Here is a 17,566-nt window from a genome sequence, read left to right as displayed (position 1 = left end):
ATCTCTGGGAAAATATTTATGTGACTGATAGCGGGTAAATTATATAAAACCTCTTCCACTCTGAAAGTGAAAGCAATTGCTCTTAATCAGAAACAATAGACACTGTAGACATAGATTTGTCTCTCATCTCCACAGTGCCTTCATCTACACCAACATTTGACAACTTGCAGACAGATTGATATATTGATATAATATCCCTTAGAGATCACCTAGGACCTGGTACCAATTTTAGGGCAAAGGAGATATAAAATGTTCTCATGATCTCAGAATTCACTGATCTTCCTATATAGCCCATCACCCGTAAGCATCTAGCTTCATACAAGAGGGGAAAGGATTGTTAAGAGCTCAATCAAGGGACTAGCTAGAAGTCAGCGCTGGAGGAGACAGGATGCTGTTTTCAGGATTCAGCGTATGCACTGAATGCTGAACCGACGCCTGATACGTGGTGTGGAGTCCTCATTTGCCTGCCGTACATAGTTCTGAGATCCAAAGGGTGAAAGTGAGTGTTTTCTATTTTTTACACTCCCAGAGACTCACTTTCTTAGTCTTCAGATTCATGAGGACAGAAGTCCTGGTTTCTAGAGAGAAAAAGATATTTTCCAGGAACACAGCAGGAACCACTATTTTGTGCTCCTCATACAAATGGACCATCAGGCAAAAAAAAATAGTTACTATTTTTACTAGGGTACTTGATTGTGGTTTTTATGAGTAGCTAGTGTTGTTACATTGGATTAGGACGGAGATGATTATATCCAGAACGCAGAGAATGTAGTGGAATCTTTCTTAGCACTTGCACACCAGGGATAACTGTAACTGGACAATTGCAGCAACTACAGTAAATAAGAACAAGGCAAATAGGGATCAAACTCTTACAGATAAAGCTTTCAGTCACCCCACAAGGCAGACAACCAAAACAACTGAAGTGCTGGCCAAGGGTGAAAGAAATCAAGGGTGAGAAAATGGGTGCTGGAAGAGCAAGATGTTCTCTATCAGCTGTGGTTTTGGGAATTGCTGCAACATTAAGGAAGTTATCTCAGTTGTGTTTTTCTTTAGATCTAGTTTGGAAAACAGGACTGGTCACAATCCTAAGGACATTCTCAGTTACTACCTCCCAGTCTCTGGCCACATGCTCAATCAATTGCGAACCCCAGATGTTACCTCGTTCATCTCATCCTCTCACACTGCCGGCTGCTTTGACCTTCCCTGGGAGAGGACTGTTTTCTGGCATGGTCTCTAGTGTACCTGCTGTGGTGAGAGCATCCACGTCCAATCTGACTAGACCCTGGGGTTTCATTTGTAAGTGCTGTCATGAAGAGACAGTCAGAGTATATTATTCTCTAAAGGAAAAAGTTATGTGTCAATGTTTACACTATTCCTTTATGTGACTACAAACATAAAATAAAATAGAAATTATAAGTGAATATAGGTATGAGATTATTTTTAATGGAAGGAATCATAAGAAACTGCTAAAAATGATGTGTTTGTAAGAAAAGATAGGAAAGTGATTATTATGTTTTTCTTTCATTTTTTACATTATTGAACTGTTTGAGTTTTCAGACAGTTCAATATGCATGTGTTCCTTTATATTTTCATGTAAATAAGACATCTGTCTGGTAATATTAGGTAACTTTTGATTGTATTCTTTTCTTCTCTTCTTTTGTCACTGTATTATGACAAAAGCTAATAAATGCATACTTTAAAAAATAGAATTTCTGTGAAACACAGTAAAGTATCCACAAAAATGTATTTCCTCTGCCATCTGAATTGTTGCTAAAATAAGAGCAAAATAGAAATTATATGTTAATCCGCAATGACAAAAAAGCAGACAGGAAATACTGGCTGGTGAAAGATTTTCACACAGTTTTTCAAAAATAGAGAACAGTGTTACTAGGTAGTTAACTTAGCATTGTGGGGAAAGTTACAGCCATCTGAGCGCAGACAGAGAAAACTAGCAAGTTAGTTCACCTGCAAAACTCCTGAGATGCTAAATTCTTGTAGCATATGATTCTACAGACCGTAGGTGTGAAACATACATTGTAGTACATGAAAATTATTTTATTTCCACAGGCCATTTTCTACACAGACAGGTAAGAATTCCTCTATATTACTTCACAAAAGATTGGAGGTTTATTCTTTTGAATGACTGAGCTAAACAATTCCCAGTGTTAATGTGGAGGACAGTGATGAAACATGTATGTACAAGGATAAGTGAAATCTACAGTGTGAACTATGGGGCCCTTTCCTCTTGCTGCTCCCAGGATGTCAGCAGTCAGCACACATTACAACCTTATCAATTTCCCACTACTCTATACATAGCCTAAGCAGCAGGATAGAAGATTGTTCTTTTAGAAGGAAATATATGAGTGATACTGTAGTGCCTGAAACCTCACAAATTAAACCCAAAAATATATAAACACTTCCCACACATTTGGAAATTCTAAATTTTTTAAACTTTATTTCTTCCACTTTATACATATGGTGAGTTTCTGCTTTCAGGGATGATGCCAAGACCAGTGAATAGCAAGATAGGGTAATAGAAACCTGTCCTCAAAGGAAAGCCAAGAGGAATTGCTCTTCTGCACTTTTGTGATTCTAAGTTTAATAATATTTCTCTGTCACAGATATTTCAGGAAGTTATCTAGTTATGAAATAGTATAAAAAATACTATAATAATGAAAAATAATACCTTACTCTTTTGAATGTGTTATTGTCTCATTTTTCCACTCCAAATCCCATGAGGTTGTTATTGTCTTGATTGTACAAATGAGTTAACCAAGGCTGAAAAATTTTAAGGTCATCTAGCTTAAATTATTAAGTCCAACTATTTCCCTTTAGCCTCCAAGAAAACATTTCTGCCCCACAGTTTCTTCATTGCATTCTTTACTTCTGCATTTCTCAGCGTATAAATCAGAGGATTTAACATGGGAGTGATAATGGTGTAAAATACAGCCACCATCTTATCCTCTGAAAAGGTAGTATCAGGGCGCATGTACATAAAAGTACAGGGGCCGAAAAAGATAATGACCACGGCAATGTGGGAGCCACAGGTGGAGAGGGCTTTGCGCCTGCCTTCTGCTGACTGCTTTCTCAGGGAAACCAGGATGATGCTGTAGGAGATTAGCAAGATAACAAAACTCCCCAGAGCAATGGTACCACTGTTGGCTGTCACAACAACACCAACAATGTACGTGTCTGTGCAGGCAAGTTTCAACACAGGGTGAACATCACAAAAGTAGTGATCTACCTCATTGGGTCCACAAAAGGGTAGTTGGACTACCAGAGCCACTTGGATAATGGAGTGTAAGAACCCACCTACCCATGTCCCTAATAACATTTTATTGCATCTCTCCCGGTCCATGATGGTCATATAATGTAGAGGTTTACAGATAGCCACATAACGATCATAGGCCATTGCAGTGAGGATGAAGATCTCAGTGCAACCAAAGAAATGTACTCCAAAGAGTTGCAACATGCACCCCACATAGGAGATGGTTTTGTCCTTTGCTAACAGGTCAACAATCATCTTGGGAGCTGTGACTGAAGAGTAACAAATGTCCACAAAAGACAAGAAGCTGAGAAAGAAATACATGGGTGACTTAAACAGGTTGCTCAGGCGAACTGTCAGCATGATGAGGAGATTTCCTAGAAGAATTATTATGTAGAAGAAAGAAAACACCACAAAACAAACTTTCTCAATCTCTGGGCTCTGAGAAAGACCCCAGAAAATGAATTCAGTTACGTTGTTTGTTTTTTCCATGGAACGGGTCAAGTTCTTAGGAGACAATTAAATTACCTGAAAAAAAGAAAACATAAAAAGGACTATATTTATTTTATTTCTAACACAGAACCAATGGAAAATCACAGTAGATGAAAATAGGAAAAAATGCTGATTGGCATGCATACTTAAGGAAATTGGAGTGCATCTCTTTTGATCATCTTACCTCAAGATAAGATCACATTCATTCACTTCAGGTGAGAAAGCAAAATCCAGAGAGATAAAGTAAATCCCCTCAATCTCATATATATGTTACCATATGCCTCTCTTCTCTCATCTTTTATAAATGTTTATTTAGCTGTTTCTAAACTTTATTTAGTTTCTATTTTGTATAAGACACTGAGTTTTGAAACAACTGTTGCATTTTGGGATATGTTAACATCTATGTTATCCACTGGCAAATATCTGGAAATGTTAGCTTTATTTTCGACCCATAAGTGAAAACAGATGCCCACATTTCACCTTTTGAATACTGCCATGTCTGATTATCACATCCACTCACATATACTCTGCAATTTCTCTGCAAGTTTATCCACTCATGGGCTTTGAAAGTTCTTCTCATGAAACTCTATCTTTGTGCACATGATGTATGCACCTCTGCCAATGTGGCCTCGAGCCCTGATAGTCAAGATGTAGTGTGATGTAATAGAAAGAGGGGCAAAATTACATAAACTTGATTATAAAATGATAGTACTGTAACCCCCAGGGTAAATTATTTAACTTAACAGAAATTCTCTTATCCCATTTGTGAAATGACAGTTTCAATTTCACTATTACATATCACATTAATAGTATTTCAGCCATGAACTTAAATCACTTCTGTCAGTATGAAATATTCATAAAACCCTGATAGGAAGGCAGAAATAAGGTAAGGCAATAAAAGAAATTTCTAGAGACAAAGCAAGACCTGTTTGATTTGAAAGGAGGGGGAGTGAAGTCTTATGTAATTTCTCCACGTGCAAACTCAGAATACTTTAGGATTTTCCAGGACTGACTTTGCTTTGTATTTTTAAACATTTGTCTATTAACTGAAACGAAGAAAATGGGCGTAAAAAAGAGAAGACTGTCCCTTAATGTCAACATTGCTTCATACATCTTTCTAATTTTTCAAGTTTTATTCTGGCCATATTCATTCTCCCAATTTGGTTGATTTATATTTCTGGAAGAGATCATCACTGAATGACAATTTTAATGGGTTTAGGAAAATGACATTTATGTAAATGGATGAATATTCAATGGTGAAATTTCAGGCACTACAATGGGGTCATTGGTACATGGATGGAAAAGGGTATGTGTAATAGTTTTGATTAATGGAGCTTTTAGGATTCTTTCTCAAATCAACTACAGATGTAAATGATCCCTCCAGTTACAGGTAGCCTAGCAGAGACCTGTAGATCCTCTCAAGATCCATCCAGCTGAATGCTGACAACTCCTACTAAACTCTGTGCTCTCAGCTATCCTTATGCAGTGAAGTTGTGCCTAATTCTTCCAGCTTTTGCAAATCTATAGGATTGTATTTCTTCAGGTATTCCTGTTAGAGCTGGCACAATAGTCATTACAGGTGTGCTATCTCTTGTGCATTACAAAATAATGATTGTAAGAGTAATAGTAATAATATGATTTAGATACAGTCTCAAGCACATCCCCTGCTTTTACATGCTATTCCTCTTCAGTTTTCCTGCTGAATTAAAAGAAAAATGCTATCCTCCACTAAGAGAGCCCCTCAACTTAAGGAAGCTCACATCATAGCAGTTTTGGGCAACAATTACTTATGTTGCTTGGCTCTCATCTAGAAGAAACTGGACTTTTGCACACAAGCCTGAGGATTTTTCCCCTACTGTCCATATCACAAGGTTCTAGAGGAAATTTTTTTTCATTCATCAAGCTATTTTATCCAGGTATTCATTTATCTTAATTGCAGAATTGAGATCTAAAGTTCCATTTATCAGAATGTGCATCCTAGTAAAGGCTGTTAACCTTCTGAATCATGGCATCTCTTGACTCCAACTGATGCAGTAACATCTTGCTGTTTCTCTCCTTAAGCCAATATCCCTCACAAGGATGCCTTCCTCCTTTATCTGGGCATTTTGGGCAAAATGACTCACTTTCCTTTGAAATTATTGACATTTTCTTATTCGTATTCATCCTGCCCTTCCTCATAGTCATGTTTAGGTACATGTTGCTATTTTACTATCATGATTTTAATAATTTCATTCTCTCTGTATTTCAGAGAACAATATTTTTTGGTTATTTTACAAATGTTCAAAATCTAACAATTTAATTATCTTTTTCTACAAATATTCCGTATTCATTTTAAAAGAAAAAAAATCTCACCAGTATTTTCCAGAGCCTGAGTTCACTTTATGTTTCTATCTCTTCTTGAGTTAATTTGGATGCAGCTGCCCAAAGTAAAGTAACAGTGATGCCTGAGGAATTCCTTTGTGAATAATTAGTACCAGAAAATACCTGATCCCCCAAACTGAAAGGCTGGTAGAAATGAGTCTTTGTTGTTCCTGGTTTTCTCACCTAATGATATCTGCTATTTCACAGGTCTTTGACAATAAATGCTCTTTTCTCTCTTCTTATAGGTCTATTAAAAGAGGAAGATGCAAAATGATAAATGACCCTGGGGACAGCTTTTCCCCAAAGTCTTCCTCCATAGTCAAAACCAAATTGCAGACCTACCAATGAACTTTAATTCTAGTTTCTGTTCAATTTTTTAAAATTAAATCTTAAAAATTGTTGCTAAATACAAAAACTGATCAATTCTCATATTAACGACTATAGACCTAATCCAAAGCAATTCAGCAAAGAGAAGTAATAATTTTATCATTCTAAACCTTGTTTTTGAATTAATATGCTTCATTATATGCATTAAATAGTCCATATTTGATATAACGTATTAAGATACCTGTTTTATGTTATTTATTGAATTGTAATTGTTCTTTCTTGAAAGCTATATTTTAATAGAAAATAGTATATTCTATTGTGCTATTTGGGAACATTGCTTTTCTTCTTAATTGATTCTATGCTGATTTATGGAGAAATAGGTGGGATAAAGTTCATGTTTAGCCTATGCGTGGAATAAGTATGGTGTTGAACTTAATTCATTTACTTTTATATTGTAAATCCTTAAGGTTGACTCATGAAAACTAATAATAATCTTGCTTTTTCTCTTCCTATTTCTATTAGTTTCTTTCCCCATGCTTCAATTTTTCACTTTACTCTTCTTACCTTATCTTACCTTTTTCTTTATTTCAAACAACATCCAAAATGTCCAAGAGATCCTACTTATATTTTCACTATCTGGAGTTAGCAGAAGAAATGAGTGAAAAATAAACAGCAGGAAGTAAAAGAGCAATTATGCCCAGGTTTGTGGAAACATTCATCATGATTAAGCTAGGGTGTTAGTTTCCTGTTGCTGCTGCAACGAATTACCACAAACTTAGTGGCTAAAATCAATACAAAGTCAGTATTTCACAGTTATGCAGGTGAGAAGTCCAAAATGGGACTCACTGGGCTAAAATCAAGGCATTGGAATGGATGAATCCTTCTGAAGTCTGTAGGGGAAAACTCATTCTGTTAATTCTTCCAGCTTCTAGAATCTACCAGCTTCCTTATGGCCCCTTTCCTTCATCTCCAAAGCAGGCAGTTTAGCATCTTCAAATCTAACTTATTCTGCTTCACTTTCCCATTTTAAATAAACCTTGTGAATACGTTGAGCCCACATGGATAGTGCAGGATAACATCTTTGTTTTAAGGTCAACTGATAAACAAACTTAATTTTTATCTACAATCTTAATCACCTTATCATGTAACAAAATATACTGATAAGTTCTGAGGACTAAGATGTGAACATCTTTGGAGATCCCTATTCTGCCGCTCAGTTATTTAGATGAGTAGCGGGGCGAGTCAGTATATCTTCTATTCCTACTTTGCAAAATGTGCTTTGAGATCTAGATGTTTAAAAATATGTTTTGGAACAAATGCTAAATATAATATATAAATAATGGAATATTAATTTCCATATTTTATAACAGAAATGTGTGCAAAGGAAGGATATCTGATGAGAATTATCTCTTGGATTAAAAAAAGACAGCTACATGTCATGTCATAGGAGAATGACAGTAAATTAATACAAGATATACGAATAGTGCATACACAGCAATGGTCAATAGATTTAACATTCATTTATTATAATAGCTTTGTTGAGATATGATTCATATACTATGTAATTCATCAATTTAAAGTGTACAGTTTAATTGATGTTTCATAAACAGGGTTGGGCAACCATCAACACAATCTAAGTTTACAACATCTTTGTCCCCTCAAAAAGAAACCGCATTCTCATTAGCAATCACTCCTCATTCCTCTCTCATACCATCACCCCCAGCTCTAGGCAAACACTAATCTACTTTCTGTTACTACAGATTGGCATCTCTGGACTTTTTTTTTACATAAAAATAATCATAAAATATGTAGTTTTTTGTAACTTGCTTCTTTCACTTGCCATAGCATTCTTAAAGATAATCCCATTGATGGGAGTGTAAATTAGTTCAACCGTTGTGGAAGACAATGTGGTGAGTCCTCAGAGAGCTAAAGGCAGAAATACCATTCCATCCAACAATCCCATTACTGCATATCTACCTAAAGGAATATAAATCCTTCTATTATAAAGACACATGCACACATATGTTCATTGCAACACTATTCACAATAACAAAGACATGGAATCAACCTAAATGTCCATCAATGATAGACTAGATAAACAAAATGTGATACATATACACAATGGAATACTATGCAGCCATAAAAAAGAATGAGATCATGTTCTTTGATGGGACATGGATGGACCTTGAGGCCGTCATCCTTAGCAAACTAACACAGGAACAGAAAACCAAATAAGGCATGTTCTCACTTATAAGTGGGATTTAAAAGCCATATTTTTCTTGAGACCAATAGATATGAACACTTTTTTGTAATACATTGTTTTCTCTAGATTAAATTTACATACAATGAAATGCAATGTTTTGAAGTATATGCTTCGATGATTTTTGACACATGTATATATTCACGTAACCACTAACAAATTCAAGATGTAGAAAACTCAACAACTCAGAAGTTTTGTCATGCACCATTTCAGTTCATTCCCCCAGATACAACTAATTTTCTGATTTTTATGATTCAGTTTTAGTTTTTCCAATTGTAAACTTATTATGATTGATTGAAGCATTCATTCATTTGTGTCTAGCCTGTTTTGAGATTTATCATGTTGTTTTGTGTATCATTAGTCCATTATTTTCCTTTGCAGAAGAGTGTTTGCTGAAAAGCATCCTATAATGTTTACTGTAACTTTTGTCTTTTAAATGCAGTATAATTATATTAAACTTCATTAAGATTTTTGAATTTAAGTTTCTATTGCTTCAGTTTACTTTGTCTCCTCTATAACTTTCTTCTCAATTTTCTTTATTACTTTAATCTAATCAAGAAATGTTCTTGTGTAGTATAAAATTCTATCCTCTTTTTTGTCTTTTTTTAAAAATAGACCATCTTTAGGGCACTTTTAGTTTCTCATACAGCAAAATTGAACAGAAGGCATAAATATTTCCGATATAGCCTCTGGCCCTACTCATGCGCAACTTCCTTTATTATTAACATTGTCCAATCAGAGCGTTTCATTCTTTACAACTGGTGAATCCATGTGGATGCATCATTATCATTGAAAGTCCATAGGGTTTATTCTTGTTATACAACAGGGTTTTATGATGAGGTTCGTGGATTCATTCTTGGTATTGTATATTCTGTGGGTTTCTACAATGTATAATGACATTTCTGCACTCTTATATCATATAGAATAGTTTCATTTCCCTAAAATTGCCTGCACTCCACCCATTCATCCTTCCCACACCCCAACACAGTTTTACTATCTTGATAACTTTATGTTTTCCAAAATGTCATATAGTTGTAGTCATACATTATTAGTATTTTCAGATTGGCTTATTTCACTTAATAATATGCATTTAAGTCTCCTCCATGTCTTTTCATGGGTTAATACCTTATTTCTTTTTAGTGCTGAACGAATTTAATTGTCTGAATATACCACAGTTTATTTATGCATAGACTTACTGAAAGATATCTTGGTTGCTTCCAAGTTTGGTGACACAGAGAAACCTAACATAAACACCTGAATGCAGGGTTTTTTTTGCATGGACATAAGTTTTTCATTCCTTTGATATTTCAAAAATACCAAGAAAAATACCAAGTGGTATAATTGCTGTGTCTTATGGTAAAAGTATGTTTAGTACTTGAGAAACTGCTAAACTCTCATCTATGGTGGCTGTGCCATTTTTCATTCCCAACAACAATGAATGAGTGTTCCCTTTGCTCTACACCTTCAGCAGCATTTGGCATTGTCAGTATTATGGATTTGGTTATTTTAATAGATATGCAGTGGTATATCATTGTTGCTTTAATTCATATTCTTGTGGTGACCTGTGATATGTCGTATCTTTCCATAGGCTTCCGTGTCATCTGTATATCCTCTTCGGTGAGATGTCTGTTAAGGACTTCAGCCTATTTCTTTAGTCTGGTTCTTTTCTTTCTGTTTTTCTCTTTATTATTTTTCTATAGGTATACTCTTGTCATGGAGATTTGCTCCACAGATTTTTTGTCACCCCTGTACTAAGCCTAGTACCCAAGAGTTATGTTTTCTGCTCCTCTCCCACCTCCCACACTCTACTCTCCTAAAGGCCCCAGTATGTGTTGTTTCCCTCTATGTGTCCCTGTGATCTCATCATTTAGCTCCCAGTTATAAGTGAGAACATGCAGTATTAGTTTGCTAAGGATAATGGCATCCAGCTCCATCCATGTTCCCGCAAAAGACATACTCTCATTCTTTTATATGGCTGCATAGTATTTCAGGGTATGTGTGTATATATATATATATATATATATATATATATATATATATGTGTATATATATATATATATATACACATATATATATGTGTATATATATACATATATATGTGTATATATATATAATATATATATTATGTGTGTCTGTATAGTAAACTCTTGGCCATTTTTAAGTTGTGGTTTATTTTGTTTTATTCTACTAAAGACTCCCCACTTCACTTTTCCTTATATAATATATAATATATATAAGGAATACGTATATATATATCTATAATATATATACGTATATTATATATGTATATATAATATATATACAACATACATATATTATATATGTCGTATATATATACGTATATATTATATATATAATATATGCACATATATAATATATATATTTATATATTATATATTATATATTATATATATTATTTTTATATATATATAAATACCCCGATAAATATATATTATATACGTATATATTATATATATTATATATATTATATAATATAATATATATAATATTATATATATATAATATATTATATATATAATATATATATAATATATTATATATATATAATATATATATATATTATATATATATATATTATATAATATATATAATATATACGTATATAATATATATTTATCGGGGTATTTATATATATATAAAAATAATATATTTATCAGGGTGTATATATATATATATATATATAATCACATTTTCTTTATCCAATCTATCATTGATGGGCATTTAGGTTGATTCCACGTTGTTTGTTATCTTATCATTTGTTTTAAGATTTCTTTGTATATTTTGGATAACAGTCTTTTATCAGATGTTTTTTGCCGGTCTTTTCTGCAAGTTTGTGGCTTGTCTTTTCATTCTTTTGATACTACCTGTCACAGCAAAGAAGAAATGTTTATTTTACAAAATCTAGATCATCAACTCTTTCTTTCAAGGATGATACTTCTGATGTTATATCTAAAAAGTCATCACCAAACTCACGGTCATCTAGATTTTCTGTAATGTTACTTTGTAAGAATTTTATTTGCCTGCTTTGATAATCAATATTGCTTCAAATGCTAACATATGTGCCTGCTTTATCCTTTTCATGCCTTCAGTTTCACTTTCATGTGTATGTGTAATCAACGATTTAGGTGCATCTTTTGTGAAAGCACATTTGACAAACTGTATTTTAAACCATTATGGTAATTTTCATTATCCTGCTGAAGAATTTACTACATTGTGTTAATTTTGTTTTACTTATATATTTTAATTGGCTTGTATGATCTTTTTTTGCTTTAATTTTTGCTTTTGCCCAATTTTTCTGTTTCCTTCCCATTTTCTTGCCTTTTATTTGGAATGGTATTGTTTCTTTTTAAAAATACATTTCTGGCTGGGTGCAGTGGGTCAAGCCTGTAATCCCAGCATTTTGGGAGGCGGAGGCAGGCAGATCACAAGGCCAGGAGTTCAAAAGCAACTTGGCTAATAGGGTGAAACCCCATCTTTACTAAAAATACAAAAATTAGCTGGGCGTGGTGGTGCACACCTGTAGTCCAAGCTACTCAGGAGGCTGAGGCAGGAGAATCGCTTGAATCCTGGAGGCGGAAGTTGCAGTGTGCCAAGATGGCGCTGCTGCACTCCAGCCTGGTGACAGAGCAAGACTGTCTCAAAAAACACTAATAATACATTTCTTTGTCTCTTTTTCTCTCCATCTCCTGCTATTTTAGTAATTACTTAAAAAATCATATCTGTACATTAATATTACCAAGTCTGAATTTAATCAGTGTCTTTTCTCTCCTAATAAGCAATACTTCTTTTCAACTTCCACGATGTTGTGCTCTAAGTTTTTTGTTCTCTCTTCTATTTTTCATCTTATCTATTAGACATGATTAATATTTTTAATACAATATCTCAGTTTACAAATATGGTTAGTATTTTCCTGATTCATTATTACTTCCTGGATTTTAAATTTTTCTTCTTGGAACATCTTTCCTCTTAATAAAAATTAATATTTACAACTACTTTGAGTGAGTGTGTCTGTATAGTAAACTCTTGGCCATTTTTAAGTTGTGGTTTATTTTGTTTTATTCTACTGAAGACTCCCCACTTCACTTTTCCTGAAAAAAATATAGACTTCAAGGATAATATTTTACATTTGGCACCTTTAAAATGTAATTCTATTTTCTTCTGGCTTCTAGTCTTTCTGTGTTTTAAATTTTTATTTATTTATTTATTTTTGAGACAGAGTTCCATTCTTGTTGCCCAGACTGGAGTGCAATGGTGTGATCTCTGCCCACTGCAAACTCCACCTCACAGGTTCAAGTCATTCTCCTGCCTCAGCTTCCCGAGTAGCTGAGATTACAGGCATGTGCCACCACGCCCAGCGAATTTTGCATTTTTTGTAGAGACGGGGTTTCTCCATGTTGGTCAGGTTGGTCTCAAACTCCTGACCTTAGGGCATTCCTCCGCCTCAGCCTCCCAAAGTGCTGGGATTACAGGCATGAGTTGCCGCACCCTGCCTTGTGTTTTAAATTATTATTAATTAGAAGTAATATTTTGTAAGGCTCTTTTTGAGAGCACCTCTTTTACTTTGTTGTAATTTTTTTCTAAATATTTCTCATAGTTCTAGAAATTGTCAATTATTATCTCTTTAAATGTATTTTCTCACTATTTTATAAATCTTGAAGTTTGGTAGTTGTGTGTTGCCCCCGTTTATTCCATTTCTAAGGTCTCTTAATATCCCTTTAACTTTTTCCATATCTTTGTCTCTTAAGGTCTCTTAATATCCCTTTAACTTTTTCCATATCTTTGTCTCTCTCTTCTTTGTTCTGAGTAAATTTGTTGATATCCGGAATTCACTGATTAATTAGGATATACTACTATGTTTTATCCACTGAGTTTCTAATAAAGGTATCATTTTATTTATTTCTTGAAGTTATTTTGTTTGTTTTCTAACAGCCCAGAAAATTTTTAAACCAATGTTGTAATTTGACTTTAAAATCATTTTCTGTTTTATACAATAAAGATTTATATTATATTTTGTGTCCATTAACTACAATAAACCCAGTCTTTGTATGCTGTGCTCTGATGTAGCTGTTTCCAACCTAATTTCCTCCTATATTCAGTCATTTTTATTGTGTGATCATTTGCTTTTGAGCAAATTTTTTCTTCTTTTAATTTTTGGTTTTCTATATGAGCAGATTTATTTAACTATGCCTTAAGTATAAATTCCTGAAAAGACTTTATTTTCTGCATTATGTGTCTGCACACACATGTGTGTATGTGTTTGAGTGTGTGTGTGACAATCCAGTGTTAGCATAAACTCATAGCGTGCCTTCTTCATTTGGCATCACTGCCCTTATTGGGAGTACAGTGAAGTATATTTTTTATTCCTTCTTAGAAGCTAAATACAGAATTTTCCCAGTTTCATTTAATATGGCAAGTGACTTCATATGCTACAATGAATATTCTATTTGATCACATTTTTCAGTGGTGATACCTGTGTGTTAATTTTGCTATCATAATCTAATGCTGCATTCTTGGAAATTTTTCTAAGCTTCATTGTGTAAATTACCATTCTAAGAGCTTTCTTCCTTTTTCCCTGTGATTGGCAGACAGTTTTGCATTAATCAGCTTATCCCATACCCCATTGTGTGGATCCTAGAAGTGCAAGATGTTTCACTTACTTATTTCTAAACGTTTTATTTCACTTAGTGTTTTTCTATAGGCACTTATTTTTTCAATTAATATCTTTCATTTATATCAGTAATACATTATGAAAGAATATTAATACAAATATAGTACTACTTTCTTAAAATTGTTTTAATTACATTATAAAGTATAATGAAATAATAAAAGACATATATCCACCAAAAATATATGTTTCAAAATGTTCAAAGCCGCACTATACATAGTAACCCTAAATGGGAAACCACCCAAAAGTCTGGCAACAAGGGAATGCATAAATCAATCATTATATATTCATATGATAAGACACCGTATACATCAATGAAAACAATCAGAAAACTTACCAACATGAGAAATGACTCACAGATGAAATGCTGAGAAGACACCCACTCAGCAGCAAAATCTGTATCACTCTTACTCTTCAAAGTACAAGAACAGATAAAAACATTATTATTAATTATTATTATTATTATTATTATTTGAGACGGAGTCTTGTTCTGTCACCCAGGCTAGAGTGCTGTGGCGTGATCTTGGCTCACTGCAACCCCCGCCTCCCGAGTTCAAGCGATTCTCCTGCCTCAGCCCCCTGAGTAGCTGGGATTACAGGCGCTTGCCCCCACGCCCGGCTAATTTTTGTATTTTTAGTAGAGACGGGGTTTCACCATCTTGGCCAGGCTGGTCTCGAATTCCTGACCTCATGATCCACCCGCCTCAGCCTCCCAGAGTGCTGGGATTACAGGCATGAACCACCGTGCCCAGCCGAAAACTATTTATTTTAGGAATAAATATTGTGGTTAACTTTGGGAGGTATTAATCATAAAGAGGAATAAGGAGGACCTCTGATGTGCTGATAATTTCTGTCTCTTAATCCAGTTGCTGATTTCACAATCATGCTCAGTTTGCAAAATTTCGTGAGCTGTACACAGGCAATACATGCATTTTTTGTGTTTAGACTTGAGTAAAAATGTAAAAGCTGAGAGTAACATTTCATTGATCTTCTCAGAAGTTTAAGGCATAAAAACATAATCTATTTTATTTTTTCAACACAACGCCATGTAATCCTTTATTTTTAAGAAATTTTCTGGTTATTTCATATCACATAAGCTCAATTGTAATGATTTAAAAAGGCGGAGGAGAGTATGGATAAGAATAATGTTCAATTTGTTAAAGAGATATCAATGTAAAGTATAAAACCACAGAAGGGATATGCTTCCTGTTTGCCCACTTTTCTCTCCAAACATTAAGGATAAGAGCAAGATGAGAGTGAATCTTTCTCATTCATCAGTGTGGTTTCAGGGAACCACGGCATGAAAAGCAGAAACAATTCAGAAAAGTTAATTTCTTTTCAGGAATATTTGACAACACCACACTTTCCTCAAAGCGTTCTTCATCTCCATGTTTCTCAGCGTGTAGATGAGAGGGTTGAACATGGGAGCAATGACGGTATAAAAAAGGGCAAACACTTTATCTTCTGAGAATGTTGTGGCCGGTCTAATGTAAATGAATAATGCAGGTGCAAAAAACAGGACCACAACCATTACATGAGAACTACAAGTGGCAAGAGCTTTGCTGCGGCTCTCTGCAGAGTATGCTCTGATGGTATACAGTATAAAAACGTAAGACAACAACAAGACAACAAATGTCACCAAAGCAATTAAGCCTGAATTAGCAATGACTAAGAGACCTATCATGTGTATATTAGAACAGGCCAATTTCAGCAAAGGATACACATCACAGAAGTAGTGATCTATCTCATTTGGGCCACAAAATGGTACAAAGACGGTGAGAAGAAACTGACTGGCAGAATGTATAAATCCCCCAGTACAACAAACTGTGATGATTGTGTTACACCTTCGCCTGCTCATGATAATGGTGTAGTGCAGGGGCTTGCAGATGGCCACATAGCGGTCATAGGCCATCCCTGTGAGAATGAAGATCTCTATGCCTCCAAAAAAATGGGTGGTAAAGAGGTGCATCATGCAGTTATTATACGAAATGGTCTTTCTTTCTGCCAGTAAGTCAGCCATTAATTTGGGGGTCACTGTGGATGTGTAACAAAGGTCGGAGAGTGAGAGGTAATTGAGGAAGAAATACATGGGTTGGTGAATGAGCTGGGTGCACGTGATAGAAATCATTATGAGTAAGTTTCCTATCCAAATAGCAATGTAGCAAAACAAAAATAATACAAAGCAGAGGACTTCAATGTTCTTATTTTGGGAAAACCCCAAGAGAATAAACACAGTGATATTATTGCTTTTTTCCATGGTCCAGTGTAGACAGAACATATAAGTCACCTGAAATGACATAATTCATAAGCTTACAAGTCTTTGTTTTTTTTTTTTTTTTTTTTTTTTTTTTTGAGACGGAGTCTCGCTCTGTCGCCCAGGCTGGAGTGCAGTGGCGCTATCTTGGCTCACTGCAAGCTCCGCCTCCCGGGTTCACGCCATTCTCCTGCCTCAGCCTCCTGAGTAGCTGGGACTACAAGCGCCCCACACCGGGCCCGGCTAATTTTTTGTATTTTTAGTAGAGACAGGGTTTCACCGTGGTCTCGATCTCCTGACCTCGTGATCCGCCCGCCTCGGCCTCCCAACGTGCTGGGATTACAAGCGTGAGCCACCGCGCCCGGCACAAGTCTTTGTTAAGAAGTACAATGATCATATTTTATTTGAAGAACTAGCTGGATTGAATTTACCTCATTCAAGTGGTTCAGAGAGTAAATAAATATCTGGTATTCAATTAAAATGGCTCTCTAATAAGACTCTCTATGTATATATACTGGATGATTTCCATTAGCTCTCTAGCACGTTGTGATCAATCCCTGCCCTAGTAGGTATGAATTCTATTGTTCAATCAACAATATTGAAATTCTATCATAGGGAATGTTTATTTCCAAAGTCTAATGTAATATATAATATTGTAATACAAAATAATTCCTTTCAAAGGATATTGCTTTTACTCTCTGGGATTCAAAATTTATTAAGGAAACAAGTCATACAAATATTATTTTTCAAATAATGTAGAAAATTCATTGAATTAGCCATAGCACTAAGCATTAGCAATATTGATATCAACAAATGGGATTTGATTGCATAAACTAAAACCAACGTTGTAGGTGGTGAACAAACATATCTTAAGTTGTTAGTCTTGGATGTTGCAGAAAAGATGACACTGAATTATTACCA

General features: G+C 34.6%; 2 protein-coding genes across 2 annotated transcripts; both read right to left on the bottom strand.

Moving 5' to 3' along the window:
• Nucleotides 1-2,821: 2,821 nt before the first annotated feature.
• On the bottom strand, nucleotides 2,822-3,757 carry LOC100591859 (olfactory receptor 4S2). Its single transcript, XM_003281097.2, has one exon. It carries the CDS (start codon nucleotides 3,755-3,757, stop codon nucleotides 2,822-2,824), a length of 936 nt encoding a protein of 311 aa, XP_003281145.2.
• Nucleotides 3,758-15,718: 11,961 nt separating this feature from the next.
• Nucleotides 15,719-16,648, bottom strand: LOC100594062 (olfactory receptor 4P4). Its single transcript, XM_012495817.1, has one exon. It carries the CDS (start codon nucleotides 16,646-16,648, stop codon nucleotides 15,719-15,721), a length of 930 nt encoding a protein of 309 aa, XP_012351271.1.
• Between the last annotated feature and the right edge of the window lie 918 nt (nucleotides 16,649-17,566).

This window comes from Nomascus leucogenys, chromosome 4, assembly GCF_006542625.1.
Source record: "Nomascus leucogenys isolate Asia chromosome 4, Asia_NLE_v1, whole genome shotgun sequence".
NCBI lineage: Eukaryota > Metazoa > Chordata > Mammalia > Primates > Hylobatidae > Nomascus > Nomascus leucogenys.
Note: the sequence above shows the minus strand (reverse complement) of the source record. Positions and strands in the feature narration are given on the sequence as shown.

Excerpts from the sequence above, each read along its gene's own strand:
- LOC100591859 (XM_003281097.2), bottom strand. The coding sequence starts at position 3,757 with ATGGAAAAAACAAACAACGTAACTGAATTCATTTTCTGGGGTCTTTCT.
- LOC100594062 (XM_012495817.1), bottom strand. The coding sequence starts at position 16,648 with ATGGAAAAAAGCAATAATATCACTGTGTTTATTCTCTTGGGGTTTTCC.